A 17,503-nucleotide genomic window follows, 5' to 3' on the forward strand; every position below is an offset into this window, starting at 1 on the left:
TTATACATCTCCATCAGAGCTCTTGGGTGATCAGGAGCATTGTCAGCATTAATGTTTTGAAAAGAAGGTCTCAGTAGGTCTCAGTAGTGAGACCATCTTGTAAACATATGTGCTGCCATCAGGCTTTGTTGTTCCATATATAGAACATAGGCAGACTAGATTTAGCATAATTCTTAAGTGTCCTAGGATTCTGGAGTGGTCATTGAGCACTGGTCCCCAGCTGTTTTAGCGCCCAGAAAGAGAGTCCATCTGTCCTTTGAAGCTTTGAAGCCAGGCATTGACTTCTGCTCTCTAGCTGTGAAAGTCATAGATAGCATTCTCTTCTAATAGAAAGCTATTTCATCTACATTGAGAAGCTGTTGTTTAGTGTAGCCATCTTCATTAATGATCTTAGCTAGATTTTCTGGGCAACCTCTTGCAGTTTCTATGTCAACACTTGCTTCTCCTTGCATTTTTATGTTATGGAGATATTAAACCTCTTAAACAACTTCTTTTAGCTTCAAACTGTTCTTCTGCAGCTTCCTCATCTCTCTCAGCCTTCTTGGACTTCAGGAGAGTTAGGGCCTTGTTTGCATTAGGCTTTGGCTTAAGGGAATGGTTTGATCTTTTATCTATACCACAAACACTTTCTCCATATCAGCAATAAGTCTCTTTTGCTTTCCTGTCATTAATGTGTTCATTGGAGTAGCACTTTTCATTTCCTTCAAGAACTTTTCCTCTGCTTTCACCCCTTGGCTAATTTTTTGGCACAAAAGGCCTAGCTTTTGCCTGTCTTGGTTTTCAACATGCCTTCTTACTAAGCTGTATCGTTTACAGCTTTTGATTTAAAGTGTGAGATGTGCAATTCTTCCATTCACTCTAACACTTAGAAGCTATTGTAGGGTTATTAATTGGCTTAATATCGATATTGTTGTGTCTTAGAGAATGAGGAAGCCCTAGGAGAGAGAGAGAGATGGGAACAGCTGGTTGGTGGAGCAATCAGAATGGGTACAACATTTATTAAGTTTGCCATCTTCTGTGGTATGGTTCATGGCACCCCCAAAAAATTAACAGTAGTAACAGCAAAGGTTGCTGACCACCAGTCACTGTGACAAGTATAATAATAATGAGAAAGTTTGAAATATTCAAAGAATTACCAAAATGAGACATAGAGACAGTGAGCAAATGCTGTTGGAAGAATGGTGCTGATGGACTTGCTTGATGCAGGGTTGCCACAGACCTTCAATTTGTGAAAAAATGTAGTACAGTATCTGTGAGATATAATAAAATAAGCCTGTACCAAAACAGATAAGAAGGCAGAGGCTTAACCCACTTAGCCACCCAGGCATCCCTCTTTTTATTTACTTTTTGAAAAAGATTTTATTTATTTTAGAGAGAGAGTGAGAGAGTAACAGTGTGAGCAGAGGGAGAGGCAGTGGGAAAGGCAGTGGGAGTGGAAAAGAAATCCTCAAGTAGTCTCCCAAATGAGTGCAAAGCCCCTGACTCCCAGGGGTCGATCCCAGGACCCTGAGATCACGACCTGAGCCTAAATCAAGAGTCAGAAGCTTAACTGACAGAGCCACCCAGGCATTCCCCACTTTTTAAAGTTTTTTTCAACATTCTGTGGCATTATTAGCAGCTATTAGTTTTTGAACATACATACTCCTGGTTTTTTGTTTTTGTTTTTTGTTTTTTTTTTCCCATTCTTTACTAAAATAGTGTTGTAATGAATATTTTAGGGTTTCTTCTTTAAATATGTATTTTGTGTTTTTAAAAGTATGTATGTATGTATTTATCTATTTAAGTAGGTTCTGTACCCAGCATGGGGACTCCTGACCCCAAGACCAAGAGTCGCATGTTCCACTGACTGAACTAGCCCCATGCCCCTACATACATGTATTTTATCGGATGGATTCTTAGAAGTGAAATTACTAGATCAAAAGCATCCCTTTTTAAATAAGAATTCTGCCAAATTGTACCTTAAAATACCTTAAAATTTATAACCCTAGCCACACTGTGGAAGATTTAGTATCATTTTACATGTCCTCCAACCCTTTTAATACTTTTTTAACCCTTTTAGTATTTTAATCCATTGGACAAAAAAATTGATGTCACACTACTTTAACTTGCATTTTTTTTTTTTTTTAAGATTTTATTTATTTGTCAGAAAGAATGTACGTACAAGCAGGGGGAGCTGCAGGCAGAGGGAGGAGCAGACTGCCCATTAAGCAAGGAGCCCGATGCTGGACTTGAACTAATGCTGCTATGAACATGAATATACAAATACCTTTTTAAGACTCTGCTTTCAGTTCTTTTGGATATATATACACCCAGAAGTAGAATTGCTGAATCATATTTTAGTTTTCTTTTTTAATTTTTTTAAGGAACTGCTATACTGTTTTCCACAATAGTTGTACCATTTTACATTCCCACCAGCTACAAAAGCAATGTTTTTTACATCCTTGCCATCACTTTTGTGTTTTTTTGACAGTAGCCATCCTAATAGGTGCTGGTATTTTTTTTTTTTTAAAGAATATGTTAATTTATTTTTACTTTTTTTTTAAAGATTTTTTATTTATTTGACGGACAGAGATCACAAGTAGGCAGAGAGGCAGGCAGAGAGAGAGAGGAGGAAGCAGGCTCCCTGCAGAGCAGAGAGCCCGATGTGGGGCTTGATCCCAGGACCCTGGGATCATGACCTGAGCCGAAGGCAGAGGCTTTAACCCACTGAGCCACCCAGGTGCCCCAGGTGCTGGTATTTTTAAAAATAGTTATGTGCCAAGGACCTTGGGTCTGTAGAATAGGAAAAATGTGATCCTTGTGAATTATGATTATAGAATTGGCAGTTTTATCTTCTTATCTAGTGGATCTCAACCTGAGGCTAATTTGCCCTTTGTGGGCCATTTGGCATTGTTTAGAGGTTTTCTTGGTTGTGAGGGTATTCCTGGCACCTAGTGGGTAAAGTTCAGGGGTCTGCTAAATTTCTACAATGTACAGACAAAATAATAATAGCACTGAGGTTTAGAAACCCTGCTCTAATCTAAAATGTCCATATTATAATTTTATCTTATTTTCTACTGTGGAAACTCAGGCATAAAATTTTAATGGTTGGCTTTGGAGAATGCAGATGTGATAACTTAAGCCAGTGTTCACAAGTCCTAGAAATCTACATAAGAAGTTTTCTTAGGAGAATGATTTGGAGTTTTTACAGCCCTCAATTTTAGGGAAGGAAATATCAGAAATTTAAAAAAATTTTTCAACTTAACTGAAAATTTGCAGGAAGTATTCAGAGAATTCCCATATAACCTTTCTTCAGCTTCCCCACCTGTTAACATTTTGGCACATCTGTTTTTGTTTTTGTTTTGTTTTTTAATAGATTCCATTTATTCATTTGACAGAGAAAGCAGAAACAGGGGGAGTGGCAGGTAGAGGGAGAGGCAGAAGCAGACTCCCCAGTGAGCAGGGAGCCCGATTTGGGGCTAGATCTCAGGACCCCCAGATTATGCCTAAGCTGGGGCAGATGCTTAACCAACTGAGCCACCCAGGCACCCTAGGTGCGAGATACAGTAATAAATGTTTATTAAAACAAGTGGGTGAAAGTTTGATGGTAAACAGGACGGTTAGTCTCAAAATAGGCCCACAAAATACTTCTTGTTAACTTTATCCCAGAAAAACCTAGTAGACACTGTCCTAATGAAGTAATAAAAATTAACATCAAGGGGCACCTGCATGGTTCAGTGGGTTAAAGCCTCTGCCTTCGACTCAGGTCATGATCTCAGGGTCCTGGGATCTAGCCTGCATTGGGCTCTCTGCTCAGTGGGGAGCTTGCTTCCTCCTCCCTCTCTCTCTGCCTGCCTCTCTGCCTACTTGTGATCTCTGTCAAATAAATAAATAAATAAAATCTTTTTAAAAAATTAACATTGATAGCAATAGGACAAATTAACATTATTTGCCTCCTGTAAGAGGCACACTCCACCACTTCATTGTATTCATACCAAAAATACATAGCTGGAATCTGATTATGACAAAACATTAGGCAAATACATGTTGAGTAACAGTCTACAAAGTAATTGACCTGTATTCTTAGAAAATGTCAGAGTCAGTGACGGTAAGGAAAGATTGAGGAACTGTTTTAGAATGAAGAAAACTAATGATAAATGACAGCAAAATGCAACAGTTAAGCCTGGGTTGGATCCTAGACTTATAACAAACATTATTTAGAAAACTGGAAAAATTGAATGGAATATGTGAATTAGACAATAGAACTATGTCATTATTATTTTCCTGATTTTTGTGAACAGATTCTGGTTAAGTATGAGAATGACCTTGTTTTAGGAAATATACACTGAAGAATTGAGGAGCAGAAGGGAATATTGTGTGTATGCCACTTAATATTACATGTTAAGGGTCCTGATTCCATATGTGGAAAGTATTTAGAATCCAAGATTTGGGCACTGTATATGCTCATTGCTGTTGGCGTGCACTTGTATCTAGGCCTTTTCACAAAACAGCTAGGTAACGTATATATATTTGCATACATTTGGGCATATATAAGCACCAAGATATATTGCTTTATCTATTAAAAAACATGAGCTCTTATCAATGTTTTTAATTTATTAGGTCCACCACTACAGGATTTTTTTTAGCCTTTGCCTTTCAATATTTGTAATTCTGTTTTCTGACATTGAGAAATCTGGATGTCTGTTAACCACAGTATATTTGCTTATTTGCTTAATCCCCTGTTTGTAATCAATCTCCCAGTCATGTAACTCTCTTGTCAGTTTGTCTGGCCACACATAGTTAATTCTCTCCTCCGCAGGTGTACTGGTAACATGCTGAGTTTAAGTATGACCAATGAAGGGCACCTGGGTGGCTCAGTTGGTTAAGTGTCTGCCTTTGGCTCTGGTCATGATCCCAGGGTCCTGGAATTGAGTCCAACATTGGCCTCTCTGCTCAGCGGGGAGCCTGCTTCTCCCTCTCCCTCTGTCTGCTGCTCCCCCTGCTTGTGCGCTCGTGTGCACTCTCACTCTCTCTCTCTGCCAAATAAATAAATAAAATATTTCAAAAAAAAAATATATGACCAATGAGTTTTCCAGTCTTTCATTCCCCTCCCCCCAAACCAGCAACCACATCCCCCATTTAGAAGGGGAAAGAAGCACATTTTTTTACTTAGTCATTTTTGTACTTGTAGCAAAGTATATTTGCTTTGTTTTATTTTAGTAATGATTATTACATCATAATATGTATATGATTTTGAAAAATCTAAACATAAAGAGAATATGAATGTTACTCTTCATTGCTTTCTACCATTACTTTAGTTCAAGCATTTGAACAGGTGTGTATGAATTCACCATTTACCCTGTGCAGTCTAAGTTTTCATTACTGATTATTTGGGGTTTTGCAAAAGAATGTAAGATTCTGTGTTTTCTTTGGGCTTCCTGCCACATTTCTGGTAGTCGTTTATTTTTACCTTATTCAGTGCTACGCTTTTCATAGCTCAGTAAACAATCATAGTACAATTATACAGCTAACCCTCTATTCTCCCTCTTCGTTTACTCTTAGGTCTTCAGGATATTTACTTACAGTAGGTCTGTAGAGTCTAATTTTGATTCACAAAATTACAGTAGGTTTGTTGGCTTTTTGCCATATTTAACTTAATAGCGGTCTGTTTCTCTGACATGAACAGTTTAGACTCTATGTTGTTTGCAGTAACAGGTTTCAAGGTGTGTAAGTGTAGGAGTTTGATTTTCAAATTCCGATGACTTGTGATGGTAACTTTTCAGAGAAACCCAGTCAAGCCTGTAAAATAAAGCATATTCTTTTTAGGTTGAGGATCTGAATATAAAACCACTGTAATCATAGTCTTTGTGCGTATGTGTGTGTATGTTTAAAAAAAGATTTTTTTTTTTAAATTTTTATTTTTTTTAAGATTTTATTTATTCATTTGACAGAAACCACAAGTAGGCAGAGAGGCAGGCAGAGAGAGAGAGGAAGGGAAGCAGGCTCCCTGCTAAGCCGAGAACCTAATGCAGGGCTCAATCCCAGGACCCTGGGATCATGACCTGGGCTGAAGGCAGAGGCTTTAACCCACTGAGCCACCCAGGCGCCCAAGATTATATTTTTTAAAGAGCAGTTTTAGGATCACAACAAAATTGGGAGGAAGGTTACATAGATTTCCCATATATCCCTGTCCCTTCACATGCACATCCCTTTCCCATTATTAGCATCACTCACCACAGTAGTACATTTGTTACCAAAAACAAACCTACACTGACACATCATAATCACCTAAAGTCCTTAGTTTACCTTGGGTTTCATTCTTGGTGTTGTGTGCTTTGTGGGTTTAGACAAATGTATAATGATACATATTTATCATTATCATATCATACAGAGTATTTTTACTATCCTGCATATCCTCTGTCCTCTGCCTGTTCATTCCCCCACCCTACCCCGGCAACCACTGATATTTTTATTTTCTTCATAATTTGACCTAAATTTTGTATAATTTAGAATCATACCAAAAAAAAAAAAAAAGAATCATACAGTTTGTAGTCTTTTCAAACTGGCTTCTTTCCCTTAGCAGGAATTAAGGGTCCTCCATGTCTTTGTGGCATGAAAGCTCATTTCCTCTTAGTGATAAATAATATTCCATTCTGTGTATTACAGTTTATCCATTTACCCCACTGAACGACATCTTGGTTGCTTCCAAGTTTTGACAGTTTTGAATAAAGCTGCTCTGAACATCTGTGTGCAGGTTTTTTGTGGGCATAAGTATTCAACTCCTTTTGGTAAATACCAAGGAGCGTGATTACTGGATTGTATGGTAAGAGTATGTTTAGTTTGTAAGAAACTGTGAAACTGTCTTCCTCTGCGTGGTTGTAGTATTTTACATTCCTGCCACCAGTGAATAAGAGTTGTTCCACATCCTTGACTGCATTCAGTGTTGTCAGTGTTCTGAATTTTGGCCATTCTAATAGGTGTGTAGTCTTACCTCATTTTTGTTTTAATTTGCATTTCCCTGATGACATAGGATTTTAAGCATCTTTTCGTATGTTTCTTTGCTGTGCCTGTATCTTACCTGGTGAGGTATTTGTTCAGGTCTTTGACTCGTATTTTAGTTTGATGATTTATTTTCTAATAGTTAAGTTTTTAACATTCTAATAGTCCTTTATCAGATAAGTCTTAACTACAGATATTTTCCCCCAGTCTGTAGCTTGTCTTTTCATTCTCTTGGCAGTGTTTTTCACAGAGCAATTAATTTTAAATTTCATGAAGTAGTTAGTTTATCAGTTCTTTTATTGATGGGTCATGCATTTGGTGTTAACATGTAAAAAGTCACTGCCAAACCCCAGGTCATCTAGGTTTTCTCCTGAATTATTTTCTGGGAGTTTAATAGTTTGGTATTTCACATTTATTTTTACTAAGTTGGGTAGTATCAGTCCTTCACCTTTTTCTTCTTCAGTATTGTGTTGACTTTTCTGGGTCTTTTGCCACTCCGTATAACTTTAGAATCAGTTTGTCAATATCTACAAAATTTTGATGGGGTTTGCATTGAATCTCTTGATTACATTAGAAGAGCTAATTTTGGACATATATACAATCTTCCTATTCATGAACATGGAATATCTATTTAGTTATTTGATTTCTTTCATCAGAGATCTATAATTTTCATTACATGGATTTTGTACATATTTTGTTAGTTTAAGTTTTCATATTTTTGGGTGCTAATGTAAGTGATATTAGATTTTTAATTTCAGAAACCACTTGTTTATTGCTGATATATGGGAAAGCAGTTTACTTTTGTTTACTGAATCGTGTCCTACAGTCTTGCTTTAATTATGCATTGGTTCCAATAATATTTTTGTTGATTCTTTCAGATTTTCTACATAGACATCTATGTAGATAATCATAACCCCCAACCTTTTGTACATATATATATGTGTTATTCTGAATCTCATTACTTTAGAAAATTAGCATGACTATTTTAATGCTTATATGAAATTCCATTTAGAAACATCAAGTACAAAATTATAAATAATAGAATTTATGTTTTTACAGAATTTTGCCAGGTTATTCTGGAGAGGTTTTTTGTTTTTGTTTTTGTTTTTAAGATTTTATTTATTTTAAAGAGCATGCACACATGAGCAGTTGGGTGGGGGAGAGGGAGAAGGAAAGAGAATCTCAAAAGCAGACTTCCCACAGAGTAGGGAGCCCAGCACAAGGCTTAATGTCTGACCCTGAGGTCATGACCTGAGCTGAAAACCAGGAGTCCAACCTACAACTGACTGAGCCACCCAGGTGCCCCTGTTTTGTTTTTGTTTTTAATGTATTTTGGCCTAAATAGTATAGTTCTGCTTTAAGCATGGGGAAATGAATCTTTTTCTTTTAATGTTACTACAATTCAGAGTCTAGATCCAAAAAATAGATTGGGCCATCTCCATTATTTTAGTATATTCTTGTACAGATTGGGGAAGAAAATGGGATAATAATATTTGTTTCATGTTTAGTTTTAGCCAGGATTCAGTTCATTTTTTTTTTTTTAAAGATTTTATTTATTTATTTATTTATTTGACAGACAGAGCTCACAAGCAGGCGGGGGAGGGAGGGGTGGGAAACAAGCTCCCCGAGGAGTAGAGAGCCTGATGCGCCTGATGCGGGGGCTTGATCCCACATCACTCCCCAAGGCGAAGGCAGAGGCTTTTAACTCACGGAGCCACCTAGGTGTCCCAAGGATCAGTACTTAATCTAAATGGTTTTGATGCCTCTGAACCAACAAGACACTCAAGCCATTTTTTTTTTTTTTTTTTTTTTTTTTAAAACTTAGTACGTTTGGGGATGTCTGGGTGGCTCAGTCGGTCTTTGAGTCAGTCATGAGCCCAGGGTCCTTCCAGGATCATGCTCCTTGCTCAGTGGGAGTCTGCTTCTCCCTCTGGCTGCCACTCTCCCTGCTTCTGCTCTTTCTCTCTCTCTGACAAATAAGTAAATAAACTCTTTAAAAAAAAAAAAAAACCTAGTATGTTTGTTTTGTCTTTGTTGATTTGTTTATAGCAATTGAAAATTAAAATAGAAGGATAGAAAGAAATCAATTTAAATAATAAAGGACTTTTTAATCCAAATTGCAATTCTGCCACCTAGCGTTTGCATGAATTTTTAAAGAAATAGGAAGGGGAAACCCCCTTTTTAGAACTCTGAGAATACTTTATTTCATCCTTAGCTTACAAATTTAATATGCTACCAACTTATGAAAAGGGCATCCATCTTTATTAATTTTTTAAAAGATTTTATTCATTTATTTGACAGAGAGAGATCACAAGCAGGCAGAGAGGCAGGCAGAGAGAGGAGGAAGCAGGCTCCCCGCCGAGCAGAGAGCTCGATGCAGGGCTCGATCCCAGGACCCTGAGATCATGACCCGAGCCAAAGGCAGCGGCCTAACCCACTGAGCCACCCAGGCGCCCCAATCTTTATTAATTTTTTTAAGGGATTATTAGATCTTTAGTATCTTATTTTAAAGCTTATAAATTGTTTATAAATTCCTTATAATTTTGCTAAGTGTTTGCCAGTGATGTTCACAGAATTAAATTATGTAATAAATGAGAAATTTTACTTTCTTAGAGTCGAGGTGGAAAAAAGTTTCTTGCTGTACTAAAAGAAATCTTGGACAGGGATCCCTTGTCTCAGTTGTGTGAGAATGAAATGGATCTTATTTGGACTCTGCGGCAAGATTGCAGAGAGAATTTCCCACAGTCACTGCCAAAATTACTGCTGTCAATCAAGTGGAATAAACTTGAGGATGTTGCTCAGGTAACAGAACATAATTTTTGTAATTCTTTTTGGGGACATATATTACTTTGTTGATCTCATGTAAATTGTCCTTTCTTATATAGGGATATCTCCATACGTTGGATAACTTTCTATTATAAGAGAAGTTTTCAGATTTTAAACTCTTACATATACTCTAAATGACAGACTAGAAAGTTCAAGATTTTAAATTCCCAGATTCTAGATAGGTTTCCTATATCTTCCACTAAGAACAATTAAAACATTGCTTTTGGTGTAATCATCTATAATTACTGCCTGCCATGTAGTAGGTTCTGGATTATTTCTAACAGATTCATCAGTGAGCTCCAAAGTTTTAATCTTAAAATGACTTTAATCTTTGCATTGACTATTCTAAAATGAATATGTATTGTTTGAAAATTACTTCTATTTCTAGAAGCTGATATTTTAGAGCATAAAGCTTTTAGATCAGTTTTTAACATTCATTTTGGGTGGGCAGTATTTTTTTTTTAAGATTTTATTTATTTATTTGACAGACAGAGATCACAAGTAGATAGAGAGACAGGCAAAGAGGGGGAAGCAGCCTCCTTGCTGAGCAGAGAGCCTGATACAGGGCTCTATCCCAGGACTCTGAAACCATGACCTGAGCCGAAGGCAGAGGCTTAACCCGCTGAGCTACCCAGGCGCCCCTTGGTGGGCAGTATTGATGAATGTGCTTTATGCAGAATAAAGAAAGGAAAAAAAGATTGTTCCCAAAAAGCCACCAAATTTTAGCTCCTTGATTTAATTTTTGGAATCCTCTAAAAAAGCACTGGCATTTATTGAATTCAGTTGGTTATCAATCCTCTACAGAAAGATCCTTGAAATGTTTTTTTAATCAGAATGAATACATTTGGTATATTAACCTAATCTGTTCACTTTACTTGGCTGAATTCAGCTGATCTTTTTAAAAGTTTTCTGGCCTTAGCAAGTCTATAATGACTTTTTAAAATTTAAAAAAAAATTTTAATTCCAATATAATTAACATATAGTGTTATATTAGTTTCAGGTGTAAAAATCTATAATGACTTTCTAAAATTTTCCAGAAATGCTTTTAATCATACACATTTTAATTTTTTTGTTTTATTATTTTACTTCTGTAAGTTTAGAAAGGACTTGTTTTGAGTTTATTTCTAGTACTTAACTGTTTTTTGAATAATGTTATGTAATTATAATGCGCCTTAAACTGTTTATACAGTTAGACCATATGAACTTTACTTACTCTGAAAAGGAACTATTTCTGTATAGATTTAGTTGTTTTGACATAGTTATCTTCTAGCCACTTATTTAAATTCAAGGTTAGTTTTCTATGAAACCGCTTAATGGTGGAATATCAGCATTTGTTTAGTTGGCATGTTTGCTTGCTTCTAATGGATAGTGTCCAGTCCTAACTGCTTATCCAAGAAATGCATCATATTATTATTTTGTATAGAATTAGAAGAAATTTCTTGCTGTACTCTTAAAAGATACCGAAAGAGAGGTTTCTTGTGTCATCTGTCAGAAAACGGAACAAAGGGCGCCTGCGTGGTTCAGTTTGTTCGCCACTGACTCTTGTTTCTGGCTCAGGTCATGATCTCATGGGCTGTGAAATCCACCAGGGCTTCAGCCTCCATGCTAAGTGGGGAGTGGGCTTGAGGAACCTCTCCCTCTGCCCCTCCCCCCACTAGCATGCCTGTGTGCGCTCTCTCAAATCTTTAAAAAAAAAAAAAGTCAGTTTTTGCTTAATATTTCTTTCTTTAAAAAAAAAAGATTGATTTATTTATTTTAGAGAGAGAGCATGCAAGTAGGGGAGGGACAAGGAAGAGGGGAGAGAGAATACTAAGGGCAAATCCCAATGCTGGGCTGGATCCCAGGACCCTGCAATCATGACCTGGGTTAAAATCAGGAGCCAGTGCTTAACCTGTTGAGCCACCCAGGCACCGCTACTATTTCTTTATATGAGCATGGGGATATAAATATTTACATTTTGGAATTTAGCACACTTTTCTCATTTCCAAGAGGTAACCTAAAGCGTTGTTTTCAGATATAACTAACATCCTCCATTTAGGATTAGCCAATCCTAATCCCTATTTTTAGTAGTCTAGAGAAAAAAAAGTTGTTGGAATAAAAAGTGTATGGATACAAAAGAATGAATAAACTGTATTTTTAGTAAATTGACTACCTTAAGAAGTGGAGAGCCAGAAGTCTGGTGTAAAGTTTGTATTCTGATCCTAGAGGGATAAGCCATGGGTGAAAATTCTATAGAAGCGTTTCTCCACCATCCCACCCCAAGGGGGAAAAAAAAAAGAGTAGTCCTCCATTAAGCCACAGGAAAATAATAATGTAGAAGTGGTTTCAATAGGCTTTGCAGAAGGCAGGTAGTTAATTCGCACTGTTTTCATTATTTATATCGTTGAATCAGATTTCTCTTCCCTATTCGCTTCCTTAGCTTTCTGCAAACTGAAGTAGTAAGTTTTGATATTTTATTTCGTTTTACATGTATATAATTAATTCTTTAATAGTTGTAAATAAACTTACCAAAGGCAACTTCCTTCCAATAGTAGAGCTGTTTTTAACTCACAGCATAGTTTAACCTTTACACTATTGTTTCAGACCTTGGATATGATCCCCCTATTTCCCCTATCCATAATGGGGATTTCTGGTCCATTAGGACCTTGGGCAAAGTGGGGAGGGAATCCCATCAGTGATGAAAAGTGGTATGAGGTAGGTGTTTCTTACCTTTAAGCCCATATTTGTCAATTTTTTTTCATTGTTACACTTGTTAGGAGCATTCCCCCCCCCCTTTAAAGATTTTGTTTATTTATTTGAGAGAGAAAGAGCGCTTATGTGCCAGTGGCGGGGAGGGGGAGGGAGAGGCAAAGAGAGGGAGAAGCAGACTCTCCATTGAGCAGGGAGCCATATATGATATGGGGTTGGCTTGCAGAGCCCTAGAATCATGACCTGAGCCACAGGCAGACGCTTAACCAACTGGGCCACCCAGTCGCCTCTGTTAGGAGCCTGTTTAGACATTTTTTCCCCTAATAGCCCCATCCCCATGATATTTTGATCCATGGGTAAGTATGTGTCTTTTTATGTACAATATGTATATATGTGCTATATACATAAAAAGAGCAAGTATAAAGCTTATTCCTTTTATTTATACAAGTTTAAGAATAATTAAACAAAAATTTAAGAAAAAGTTAAGAAACTAATATTTTACTGTATTTGAATAACATATAATTATGTAAGTTGTAATATCAAATTTCATAACTATGTTAGCAGTTTAAGAAAACACACAGTAATAGCAATATAATCAAATTGTTAAAAGTTATTCAAAGGTTATTTTTTCTGCAAATGTAAAATTAATAGAAAAATCAATTTTTAAAAATATCTTTAGTGAGGTTAAATTTGCTTGATATGAGAAAATAAACAGTTTCTAGATATTCATTCAAGTATTATTGACCTATTTTGGTACCTGACCTAATTAATGAGAGAGGCTGAATAATTAGTAGAATTAAAATAATAAAATATGAATGATTTTTATTTAGTTCTCAAAGCCCAAGTCTCACATAAAAGCTTAAATGACAAACGACAAGGTAGCTAGACAGCAGATATTCTTAGGCCACTTTTTGCAGTATGACTGTGAGATTGGCAATCTGTTGAGAGAAGTCCTCCAGTTACTGCCGTCTCTTTTCCATATTTTTGTAACCCTATTCTTGCATACATTTTGTGTGTCTTCTTTGGATTCCAGGTGCTACTTACATGCTACTTATGCGATACCAAATATCACATAGATACTATGTGATAATACAGAATATGATTTTGTCAGATAGAGTTGAACTTTGGAGGGCCACAAATCATAGTTATCAAATTTTTTTTTCTCTCTCTTCCATAATCACTCCTCTTCGCATTTAACCATCTCTAATAAGAGTACATGCTATAAACACAATTAACCTTGAGGAGGAAGATGAGTCTCTCAGTGCTCTGATGGGAGACAGATAAGAGTTCTTTCTAGATTGGGCTCTCTGGAAGTAGGGTTTCCAAAGATGTAGACATTTCTGCCCAAATCCACCCTCCACTGCAGTCCCAACTCATCCCTGTGGAGGGATTCCTTTTTTTCTGTCTAGATCATTTCTAAGTGGCATCTGTAAATAGGAGACTGGCTGTTCTTACCTTGTTTATAGAAAATAAACGATTTCTTTTTAGTCACTTAATGATTTAAAGGGTGTAAGCTTGTTATGGTCAATAAAAAAAAAATCTTTTAAGTGATAGATATTCTTCCCTTTTTTTAAAAGATTTATTTATTTATTTATTTATTTATTTATTTAACAGACAGAGATCACAAGCAGGCTCCCTGCTGAGCAGAGAGCCTGACTCTGGGCTCCATCCCAGGACTCTGGGATCATGACCTGAGCTGAAGGCAGAGGCTTTAACCCACTGAGCCACCCAGGTGCCCCAGTGATAGATATTCTTAAAAATATTAAGAACTGGAAGTAAAGCTCCCTCAAAATAATTTTATGTTGAGTTATTAATGAACTTTTTATGTGTAAATTGCCTGTCATTAGCTTGAGTGTGTACTTATATTTGTACTTTGAATTTTACCTTTAAGTATTTCTTGATCATTTTTCTCTCTTTTTTCCTTTGAAAAATTATTTAATAGTTAATGATTATATTCAGTGTATCATTCTATTCCCAGGTAAGTACTTCATTGCTTATTTATAGAATATTTCAACAAAGACAGTCTTTACTAATCCACATTAACAGGAGTGGAGTTTTGAGGCCTCAGTAATTGCAAGTGTGCTTTTCCTTTCTTTTGACCCATCTCTGCTCCTGTGTGTCAAGGAAAAGTAGATTACTTTTCTCCCCTATAATTTCTGAACCAGTTTTAATTTTTCAACAGCTTCAGGCACTACTTCAGATTTGGCCTAAACTGCCCCCCCGGGAGGCGTTAGAGCTTCTAGATTTCAACTATCCAGATCAGTACGTGCGAGAATATGCTGTGGGCTGCCTGCGACAGATGAGGTATTCTGCAGGTGGCTTTCTTGGGGGAAAGGATATATAATAACTTAGGGGGTAGATAGAGAAGGTGATGTCCACTTGAATGTGTCATAAGAAAGGAAAGAGCTAGGAATTATTCAGATTTTAAAGTGTTTTTTCTCTCTCCCTTTTGATCTCCAACTCTCCCTCTTCTTTCATGTTTACTCTATTATAAAACAAAAAGCAAAAACACACTGGGTTAGGAGGTACCCAAGATCACCCTTGGTTTCTACAGTTCATTACAGTTCACAAGATTCCACATATATTCATACTTTGGGCTGTGATTTATTACAGCAAAAGGAGGCAGTGTAGAATTGGCAAAAAGAAAACGATTCATGGAGCAAAGTCTAGAGGAAACCATGTAGGAGCTTCTAAGAGTTCTTTACTAGTGGAATCACAGTGAATATACTTAATTCCCTCAGCAATGAGTTGTGACAACATGTCTGAAATAATAATCCACTGGGGAAACTTCTTAGAGATGTGGCAGTCAGAATTTTTATTGGGGGCTAGTCACAGAAGCCCCCTTTGCCTAACACAAAAGCAAAATTCTAGACTCCCAGAAAAATGAGTATTGAGCATAAACCATACACTTTGTAAGAACAATTTATACACACAAAGCCACTCTTACCTGTTAGGTGGTGGGAAGCCTTCTGAAATCTGTGTTTCCAGATGCCAGCCAAAAGGGCCAGGGTGTTAACAGGCTTTTTTTTTTAAAGGATAAAGTTCAGGCCTGCTGTTAACGTTAACTCTTTCCTGTCCACCACTCAGAATTAAGAAACGTTAGTATTTTGTCATTTTTTAAAAATACTTTTAAGCAAATAACATTATAGTTAAAAGTGAAATCCTCGTAGTTGCTTTACCTAGTGCTGCTAATTATAATTACTTTTAGTTCCCCAAAACAGCCATTATCATGAATTTGGCATGTATCCTTCTGTACCACATTTTTCTGTTTATACTACATTTTTATAACTATAAAAATATAGAGAAACATTGTGCATTTTTAAAAAATTTATTTTTTTTTTAAAGATTTTGTTTGTTTATTTGACAGAGATCACAAGTAGGTAGAGAGGCAGGCAGAGAGAGAGGGGAAGCAGGCTCCCTGCCGAGCAGAAAGCCGATGCAGGGGTCAATCCTAAGACCCTGGGATCATGACCTGAGCTGAAGGCAGAGGTTTTAACCCGCTGAACCACCCAGGCGCCCCAACATTGTACATTTAAAAATTACACCAATATGTCTTACTATATGTTTTATTTTAAATCTTGCTTTTTAAAAACCCACCGTAGGTTTTTGAGGTCATTCTCTCCCATTGCATATAGATAATAGTTTGTTCCTTTCACTACTGTGAAATATTCTGTTGTAGGGATATATCTTATTTACTCCATTTCCTTATTGAGGAACATTTTTGTTTTCTCCAGACTTCCCTGTTATAAATAGTGCTGCAGTGAACATGCTTATACAGTTCCCTTTGGCCAGTATATGTGTTGAAAATCTATGAGCTTTATATGAAGAAATGTTACTGAAACAGTCTCAGACACTGGGCATTTTCAGGTTTATTCATTGCCAGTCTCAAAATGAAGATTATACTGTATGGTTATTTGAAAAAGAGAAGTTCTCAGAAAATTATGGATACTGTTATCCTTTTTCTTCTTTTTAAAAGTCATGTGATATCCAAAAGAAATGACACAAACTCTTCCATAGTTGCTGTTTTAGGGGAGTAAAGTTCAAAGTGTGAGGAAAGATGAAGCCTCCTTCTGTTTCAGTACTTCCTTTCTGTCTTTTACACCACTTGCAGGTTTTATAAAGGGCAAATATTTTACAGTAAACTTAAGATTTTTGAGTAGTTTTAAAAAATGAGAGTCCCAGTTGCTTCTTAGTTTCCCTAAGTTTACCTTGGAGACCTGAGGGGAAGCAGCTACTTGGCCTGCTTTGGGCTGAGCCAAGTGTTTTTCTTAAATGTGTTGATCCCCAGGAGGAGATTGCTGTGATCTCCATGTTCCATTTGGTAATTCTGATGAGTTTTCCTTTGATAAATTTTTTGCTTATGAGGTTTTTTTGTTTATTTGTTTGTTTTTAAATATAGTGCCCTGGGTTTCAGTCGCAGATCTGCATTAGATTACTTTCTTAACCATTTATTGCCCAAGACTACAGTTAGCAAGTAGAGGACTTGGGATTCATATCTTACCTGACCACTCGAATTGTCTCTGATGAGAGTGTGTTTATATGTGACACAAACTATAGAACTACTAATATTAATTCAGCTCATTTAATTACAACATTATGTTGTATTAATTCAGTGAATCAGTTCCCACTTATACATACACTCATTTCCTTATCCTTTAAACTATTAAGTTAATATTTTAACATTCACTATCTGTGAAAAGGAATTACTTAATCCTAATCCTAATGATAGGGAAGAAAAATAAATTGCTAAATATACTGATGGAATTTTTATTTTAAAAAACTGGTTGACTGAGTATATCACTTTTCCAGCATGATCAGAATCAGTATTAAAGTAGCCTGATTTTTTTTTTTTTAACCCTGGCTGATTGTAAATACAGTCATTAATCATATCAACCTAGATAATTAAAATGCCCCACATATCTGTTCTTTGCTCCTTTCCTTTTCATTCCCCCTCCTGCCCACAGGAAATTCTGAGCTTTTCTTGTGTTATTTTAACAGTGGAATAGTGAAT

General features: G+C 36.4%; 1 protein-coding gene across 1 annotated transcript in view; it reads left to right on the forward strand.

The window, feature by feature from the left end:
- PIK3CB (phosphatidylinositol-4,5-bisphosphate 3-kinase catalytic subunit beta) overlaps positions 1 to 17,503 on the forward strand; it is a 198,878-nt gene that overhangs the window by 134,197 nt on the left and 47,178 nt on the right. Inside the window, exons 12-13 of the mRNA XM_032869583.1 lie at positions 9,592 to 9,780; positions 14,675 to 14,796. Of these exons, the coding sequence (XP_032725474.1) occupies positions 9,592 to 9,780; positions 14,675 to 14,796 (311 nt within the window). The remainder of the gene's footprint in view (positions 1 to 9,591; positions 9,781 to 14,674; positions 14,797 to 17,503) is intronic.

The sequence above is a fragment of the Lontra canadensis genome, unplaced genomic scaffold (genome assembly GCF_010015895.1).
Source record: "Lontra canadensis isolate GAN:19392208 unplaced genomic scaffold, GSC_riverotter_1.0 scaffold38, whole genome shotgun sequence".
Lineage (NCBI taxonomy): Eukaryota > Metazoa > Chordata > Mammalia > Carnivora > Mustelidae > Lontra > Lontra canadensis.